The 9,074-nt window shown below is 34.4% G+C and overlaps 1 protein-coding gene across 1 annotated transcript; it reads left to right on the top strand.

The window, feature by feature from the left end:
* The first annotated feature begins 245 nt into the window (after nt 1-245).
* On the top strand, nt 246-4,907 carry dmrt93B (doublesex-Mab related 93B). Its single transcript, XM_036377975.2, has 4 exons — nt 246-981; nt 3,143-3,407; nt 4,270-4,559; nt 4,639-4,907. The coding sequence occupies exons 1-4, from the start codon at nt 730-732 to the stop codon at nt 4,831-4,833; spliced, it is 1,002 nt and encodes a 333-aa protein (XP_036233868.2). The 5' UTR covers nt 246-729; the 3' UTR covers nt 4,834-4,907.
* The last annotated feature ends 4,167 nt before the right edge of the window (nt 4,908-9,074 follow it).

The raw sequence follows: 9,074 nt of genomic DNA, 5'->3' as shown, positions 1-9,074 counted from the left end.
TGACGCTGGTTACTGTAAAATATGTAATTTTATGTACTATGCCGTTTGATGTATAAGCATTTTTTAAGCATATTATTGTTACAATAATTTGTTGTTTTATTTAAGGATTTTTATATTTATATTTAAATAATCGATAATAGAAGGGGAGTATTTTAGTGGCTACACAACTCACGTAAGTTGACGGTCCTTATATGGTGCGAAGGCTTTTTAAACACTGTTTACGCCCTATATAGCTGTATGATAATACAAAAGGTTGTTGCTGATATATTGCACGGTGCTGTATATGGAAACACAGCATAGATTAACCGCTTAGATTATCACAACGTAGCGCATAACCTACTGACCAATCACAATGCAGGGCGTGGCCAAACATTTTCGAATGGCGGCAGAAGCATACAGCAAGCAACATATTGAAACGAATAGCCATGGCGAAAAGGATATTTGCAGTAAGATTTTAAGTAGCAAAATCGCAAGGATGTATCCGTCAAAGCGTTGTAAAGGACTGTAACTGAGTATGAACTTCAATTTGATATAATTTACGTTTGCGCAATGTAAAATAACAGTACTTCATAAGTAACAAGACGGCATCAAAGTTGCCAATCAAATGCCGATGAATTCACTAGGATATTTAGCAAAGGATATAAATTAACCGACTAGATTAGTTTCAATTGGAAAGTCGTTGCATATTACACGGCGTTTAATCAAACCGGAAGTGCGAGTTCGGCTAAAATGGACAGTGCTAATGTCGATAGAAATGTGGGCTCAAGGAAAACACGTAGTGGTATTTTAAATAAATCCTTTAAAGTCAATGCTATGCCGGTGCCGCCAAAAGGCGCTAATCGGGTGCCAAAGTGTGCGCGTTGCCGCAATCATGGCATCATCTCCGAGCTGCGTGGTCACAAGAAACAATGCACCTACAAAAATTGTAAATGTGCAAAGTGCGTGTTAATCTTTGAACGGCAGCGAATTATGGCCGCACAGGTGATATGATTTACTTAATTGCATTATTTGCAAAATTTTTTCTTTTGAGAAGAACTTTGTAATCATAAAATGTGGCTCAAATGACGTTTGTGTTTTACTGTGGTACTTCCTCTTAAAGACCGTCTTATAGATCATAATATAAGTATATACATAATTCGGGTCTCAGTGATGTCGAGGAACTTCAACTCACGAAGTTTGCTTCCGAAAACTGATTTTACATATTTTCAAATTGGGTAACTGTGGCGCAGTTTTTATGATGTTGAACCTGGTCTAAACTGCACTAACAAAGCTGAAATTCTTTCAATAAAAAATACTAGTCTACACATATATATGTATGTATGTATATCCAATTTTAGTTTTCGAGGAATATCTTAGTCAAGTAGAAAAACCATAATGAGGTGTCGAAAAGATGAAGAATGAATGTACAGAAATTTGAAAACCTCGACTAAACATCAACTAATTGAGAAAATCGGATATAAATAAAAATTTGTGCTTTAACTACATTGTTATTTTTATACAGTAAGTAAGTCTTTCTGCATTATTGAAAAAAAATACTATTAAATTAAACCAACGCAAAAACATATACTTTGCATAAAATCAGCGTTGCCACAAGAATATAGTTCTACCATTTTAATTTATTGAACATTGTCTTAGTTCTAGTAAAATTTTCCAGCATTTTATATTCAATTTGGTGCAGACCTCGCTCCCAAATGCTTGAAAAAATTCTTTGTAGAAAATTTTATAAAATTCAGCGAAGCTAAATTCAACAGTGAGAATTATAAAGACGACTTATTAAGGTGGCTAACTCAATTCTACGAACTTTCCCCTAAGACATGTGCTAAACTCAATCGACGGTTATAGATTAAGTTCCCCAACTCCCGTTTGGAGAGTCTCAAAACTTAAAAAAAATAACAAGAGAAACTATTTACGCTCACTTCTAAAGTCATGACGTGAAAACAGAGTTACTCAACTTGTAGTAAATAAATAAAATTCCGGTTTTAAATACATATTATTGTGATAAATTTTTATAAAGCTGCCATAAACTGACCAACGGCCTATTCTTCAATTTCTACTAGCAATTATGTTTTAATTTCAGCAATGTGGTAACACTGTTTGATATTAAAATTTATGGCACAAACAGTCACCGACGCAAAACCGTGGACCGAATCAGCTGATACGAAAAATTAACTGGAATATATTTGAAATATTCTTAATAGTCGAATAAATTTATTTATAAATAGGCAAACTATTTTTAATAGTTGGATTTTAGTTTTGAGCTTTCACATTATGAAAAGTTATAACTAAAAACTAAATGTGTGAAAAATGGTATATACCTATTTGTACAATGGCAACATTTTGACAAATTTGGTTTGATACGGGCGGTAAGTACGGAAGGGAGGAATGTCGGTAACTGTTTGTGCTATTAGAATAAAGTTGTCAGCCAGCAAATCTATGTAGCAGCATATCCATTTCCATGTTTATCCAAGTGTTCGCATCAACCCACTACTCTCACTAACTTCGTGTTTAGTAATCAATCGGCCGAAGGCTGCTCAAGTTACAAAGCTGCGAGCCGTAAGCCATAAGCTGCGTAGTCTCGAGCTGTTGATGTATACAATGTTGACTTTGTAATTCCCAAACGGCAATAGCGTCGAGATTTCTTTTATCCTACTTTCCATTCTATTTATTTGCCGAAAGGCAACAAACACTCGTATGTTCATATATACAAGTACATATGCATAAGTTTGTAAGTATTGAAATTAATGCGGTTAAATTGGTTACTTATGTATGAAAGTATGCCTGAGTATATGCAGCACATAACCAGAATGTTAAAATAAATGAAACGCGAGACGCAAAAGTCAATAAAAATGCACAAAAGCTAATAGAATAAAGTAAATAGATACGAGAGCAAAACTTAAACAAGTTGTGGTGGCGAAGGGGATAGCGGGTATGGTGAAATGTGTCGGTTGTGTCGCATATTAATTTCACTTTACACCGAATTAAATGTGATCCATCGCTGTCTACTCATATATTTGTATGCGCATACATATGTTTGTATGTATGTGTGTGCGCAAGTGATTTGCGACTGTGTTTACACACCATTTTTATTCACTAAGCCATTTGTTTATATCCGTGAAAGTTTGTGATTTTTATACATTTACAGGTTGCCCTGAAGCGTCAGCAGGCGGTGGAGAATGCCATTGCATTGCGCCTGATTGCCACCAAGACGGGCAAACAAATTGATGCGCTGCCGGAGGGACAAATCTTTGGTCTCTCCACGAGCGGCTTAAATGATTGCACGGAGGTGGACGATGCAATGGACAGACAATTGCCAGCACAGCGTCAAATCAAATCACATCAAATACAACAAATGGCTGAGGACCTCAGCACGTCCAGTTGTGGCGCTAGTTTGAGTCACGCGGCAACAAGTGAGTGTTGGAAGCAATTTTAATTTTTTTTTTCGAACCGAAACTATAATACCTTTTACAAATACAAAAGGTTGCTTACAAGTACTTGATTTTGATCAATCAGTTTGTATGGCTGCTATATGCTATAGTGACTCGATCTGAACAATTTCTCCTGAGATTGCCCCATTGCCTTAGACAATAATCCAAAGCCAAATGAAAAAGATTTCCATGTAAGCACTTGACTCCGATCGTTCAGTTTATATGCCACATATATATATGCTATAGTGGTCCGATAGCGACGGTTCCAACAAATGAGTTCTGATCTTGGGCAGAAAAGGTTGTGTGTCTGAAATTTTGCATTCCTCAAAAACTAAGGAACTACAAGTTGTAGTTCGCGTATATACAGACAGACGAACAAAGCTCAGCTTAATATACCGTGTTATCAAGTTTACCTCCAAGTTTGAAACACCCAGAATGAAACGTCGAAGACCCTGTAAAATATATACATAAATGATCAGCATAACGAGCTGAGCTATATCCGTTCAAGGTATAAAGAAGTGGCTTAAGATATTAAATATATGTCATTTTTATTATAACACAGAAAAAAATTGCATAGAAGTTTATATTCCAATGGTGCGAATCCTTTCCATCTTCCTTTTCTTCATCATCACATTGGTCTGTATGCATTTACCGAACACGATATTAAGTAACACTTAAAAATTGTGCAGAGTCAACACCATCTATAAGATAACGAATATTTTAAGTTGTCTCCAAACAGCATAACCTTTAAATATTGTGCGTCATTATATAAAATACGGGTCACATTCAAGCAAGTGAATTTTTTGAAAATGTTCAGAATTAAAATAATTTGATTAATTTTCAGTTTCGTCGATGGGCTCAACCCCCACCCCACCCTCGCCAGCGGTGGTCTCTCAGAGTGCTATCGATATGTTGGCGCAACTTTTTCCGCATCGCAAACGCTCCGTACTAGAGTTGATATTGAAACGTTGCGATTTGGATTTGGTACGCGCAATTGAGAGTGTAACACCTGCAATTAGTAGCACATTAACCGAAGCAACAACAACTGCAACTGCTAGCACAACAATTGACGCAACAACAGCAGTAAAAACAATGCCTATCCGGAGCGCCTTTAAGCCAGTCACAGCGGAGTTGGTAAGCACTAGCACTAAAATTGCATGCAAATTTTCTTATTCTAATCTAATCTATGTTGAAATTCCGTCAATCATTTCAGTACGCTCACAAATCGGGATTAACTGTGAGTAGTGTTAGCGCCTCCAGCGCATCCACCGGCACACCGGCCATTTGCGCCTACCCCAAATGGTTTGTGCCACTCAGCTTTCCCGTCACAATGGGTCATCTATCGAATTTGGCGCCACGCTGCACCCTTCCCAACTGCACCTGTATGGATACGTATCAATTCAATTGATGCCGCCCACACACATCCCCTAACAATAAAATATAATATAAATACGCTGCCGTGCATTAGTTTATAATTTTATTAATTGCCTTTTATTATTGAATAAAGATTGCTTGTGTTGTCAGTGTGTTTGTTGGCTTTTAGTTAGATAGTCACATGGAGAAAAGACCCTGTAGGAAGTAAGTTTTGAAAAAAAAACAATAAAACAAGAAAAATCATTGACTTCAGCTGCATCGAAGCTACAATACCCTGCACAGTGGCATTTTTATTGCATAAAAGGGTATAAAAAGATCTTTATCTTGATTTTAATCGGTCAGCTTGTACAGCAGCTATATGCTATAGTGGTCCGATCTAAACAACGTATTCAGAGATTGTAGTGTTGCTCAGAACAATAATCTATGCAAAATTTCGTGAAGATATCTTGTTAAATAAAAAAGTTTTGCTTACAAGTACTTGATTTCGATTGGTCAGTTTGTATGGCAGCTATAGCCAATTGTGGTCCGATATCAGCGGTTTTGAAAAATTACTAGCTTCTTTAGGGGAAAAGAACGTGTTAAAAATTTCTGCGCTATAACTCAGAAACGGAGGCACTAGTTCGCGTATACTTGTACACAAAATCCCAAACGCACTAGGACTATTTGGCTACACCTAAGTTTCATGGGTCAACTCGAGCTTTTCTATGGGTTATGGGTGAGTAGTTTATTTGCGAATTCATGAAAAAGTTTTCAAACTTTTCATTGTTGATTGCGCTTAAAAATATATTTTTATAGACCTTTAAATTTCAAATATTTATGTAGTATTTAAATTTTTTTCTTTCTCATTAGTAAGATGCTGTTAAATGTGTATTAAAAATTATATGAACATCCCTAATAAACTTCTGGTCATAAAAACCAAATTAAGTCAAATTAACTACCGAGGGTGTGAATTTGTACACCTACATCAGCTAGACAATTGTGGCCAACACATAACGCTGCACTTACGTCGCCAATAAATAGAAAAATTTTATCGAACATCGGCAAAATGCAGTTCAAAGGAAATCAAATAAAAATCCACGCTGCCAAATTTCCAAATTTTATTATTTACATAGACTATGACTTTATGACTGCAATAAAATACAAATGAAAACAATATTATTTAACCCTTAGTAGTCTTCATTACGGAAATATGCGCTTAGCTAAGGGATTTGTACCATATACACATGTAACAGGCGTACACATTTAACTTTATTCATTTACACACAATTATGCTTGCGTGGATGTGTGCATTTGTGGTGTGTGTGAAATGACACCATATTTACCTGCATAAGAATCATAGCCATGCTCGTATTAGTCAATCAATCAATGCTTATCTTAGGACGACTTAAGCTTCTTCAATATTTTTTGGTTATTTTGCTTTTTCGATATTTCTTTTAGTGAGTATTTAGCTATTAAATGACATAATAAAAACTATTTAACGGCAGATAGCAACATTATATACCTATACATATACTCGTATATGCATATTGTAATATTTTTATATAGACATATACACTTATGGACAAAATTACACCTATTATACAGTTTTTATTTAATAACTTTGAAGTATTTGCTATTAAAACAATTTTGTTCTAGACATATTTGCGCTTTACTTTATTAATGTTGAAAATCTTTCATTCCGAATTTGAAAACTGATTTTATTTTTTCAAAATAAGAAATATTTTTGGTCAAAATAGTAGGTGTAAAATATTTTTTTCTAATTAAAATAAAAAAAATCGAATTATACTATTTTCGGTCCATGGGTTTTTGATAACCTGTATATCCTCCGTGGGTTTTCATTAGTTTTCCAATTAATTTTTGGCCGGTTTCTAATGGGGTAGCATCCCAAAGTTCGTTTGTTTTCCGCCACAATTGCTGCTTATTTTGAAAAGAAAAGACTGCCAATCTTCTCTTAAGGTCACTCTACAAGTTCTCAATCGGTTTAAGATGAGCGGATTGACTAGGCCATTGCATACAGATCACATTTGCAACTCTGAACCACTCAGATACCAACTTCGATGTATGTTTCGGCTCGTTATCTTGACACATCAATCAGAATGATGCGACACAAATAACAGCTATTTCAAGCATTAACAAATGATATTTGAAATATTTGAGTATCATTGGTTATACAATAGAGTCTTAAATATTTGGTACTAAATATATATATTCAACATTAGCTGGGTAATGATATTTAAGCCGCTATATTGATAAATAAATGTATGTATAAGAACTATAAGCCAATCGCAGCATAGTACTAGCAAGTATTTTGGCGAATAAGGCGAATACGTTTGGTTAGTACCCATTAAAGTGTGAATTTGATAAATTACATGTAGCCAAGCGATATATAGATATACTCACACACATACCCTATGTAAACAGGAGTGGCATAATAAGCGTTGTTTAGGTACCGTACATTGTCATAATATTAGAATTTTTTTTATTAAATGAATCAAGCAGTAAATGAGAAAAAGCGTTAACTGTTGTTGCACCGAACCTTTAATAACCTTTATAAATAAAAAAGTTTACATGCAAGGACTTCATTTTGGCCAGTTTGTATGGCAGCTATATGCTATAGTGATCCGTTATCGGCGGTTCCGACAAATGAGCAGCTTCTTGGGGCGGAAAGGACGCGTGCAAATAATCAGAGCGATAACTCAATAACTGAAGGTCTATTTTGCGTATATACAGATGAGCAGATCTCATTTATAGAGTCTTCGACGCTACATACTGAATTTTAAAAAATTCGTGGTAAACTTAATAAAACACATTCCATATATAAAAACACTTAAACGTATATAAGGTAGGTATATATGCATAACACTTTAAAATACACTTCTTATGCTAAAGAATAATTTCTCCAAATGGAACTTAAGCACTGAATGTATAGAAAATCTAGAAACAAGTGACTGTCATATGCGATAAGTAATTGAAATTCCTATTAAATACATATTTATATAATGTATAATATATTGTATACTCATATATGGCAAAATGAGTAACTTATACAAAATAATATTATATTTTCGATTTATCAATTGCCATCGCACGATTCGCACTCCCTTCCACCCGCAGCCATGAATCACAAATAATTAATAAAGTGCTTCACTCTACCTAATTAAACTGCCAATTTCAGTAGTCACATAAAATATATTTTCTTTTAAATATACATACATATATATGTACATAGGTATATAAAAGTACATACCTATACATATATAATATATATGTAGATATATATCAGAAATATTTTGCTATTTGCTAGAGCTAGAGCAAAAGGGCTGTAAACGAAATTCAAACTGTACAAAATTATTGTTATGTAGGTATTTCATATATCTTTATTCAACACATTTGATGTGTGTATTGTTTTTGGTTTGTGATATTATTTTGGTAGTCTGCTATCGCGCGCGGGCTATAAATATTATAAAATTGATATACTATAAATGCATAGCCTAATATATAAATTATTAACAGTAGCTCAACGAGCTGATAAGCGGTGATTAACTATTAGGCGATCAAAAGGACCGCAAAGAGGACAATACGCGCTTAACCAACTCACCGCTCACGATAAATACATATTTATATATACACACAATACAAAATAAGCACACATACATACAAACCTGCATATGTAATTCAATTTTATGGTACATCAATTTACGAAGTCTAAACACTTTCAGCCCAAATCGCCGATATCGGCTGTCGGTTGTCACTAGCTACTAATTTAATAAAGCTACACAGTGGTTGTCATGTTATTAGAAGCATATATAAATATTTAATAAATTTCATCAATATTTGACATTTTCTTACATAATAGTTATCTTTGATTCTCTTTTAATTGTGTCTGAGCAGTATACAAGAGAGAAAACAGACCACCTAAACTAAATGAAATACATTATTGTTTTTCTATCTTCATTTGGTTTTGACACTCTGTTAGATTTATGCCAGTTGTTTGTTTAATGCGCCAAGCTTCAATTTCGGGTTGGATATGAGTTCATAAAACCTTAATGGTCTGTGTATATTTGGTATTTCTGAATTTAAGCTTCAATTCAAATGCCTGTTTTTAGAAATCCAGCCACAATCTCTACATATTTCTATGTGTATTTAATCATAACATTTATCTGTAGGCCTCGATCCAACGTAGAGTCTATGAACAAGAAAACGTCCAAGCTATGATTTTAAGGTTGTAATATGTAAGCCAATATTCGTTTAACACTAATTTCGAGTTGAGCTCCT

Source organism: Bactrocera oleae, chromosome 2, assembly GCF_042242935.1.
Source record: "Bactrocera oleae isolate idBacOlea1 chromosome 2, idBacOlea1, whole genome shotgun sequence".
Classification (NCBI taxonomy): Eukaryota; Metazoa; Arthropoda; class Insecta; order Diptera; family Tephritidae; genus Bactrocera; species Bactrocera oleae.
Note: the sequence above shows the minus strand (reverse complement) of the source record. Positions and strands in the feature narration are given on the sequence as shown.

Coding starts and splice junctions, on each gene's coding strand:
- dmrt93B (XM_036377975.2), top strand. CDS start 730: ATGGACAGTGCTAATGTCGATAGAAATGTGGGCTCAAGGAAAACACGT. Junction 982..3,142: donor AGCGAATTATGGCCGCACAG/GTGATATGATTT, acceptor ATACATTTACAG/GTTGCCCTGAAGCGTCAGCA. Junction 4,560..4,638: donor AGCCAGTCACAGCGGAGTTG/GTAAGCACTAGC, acceptor CAATCATTTCAG/TACGCTCACAAATCGGGATT.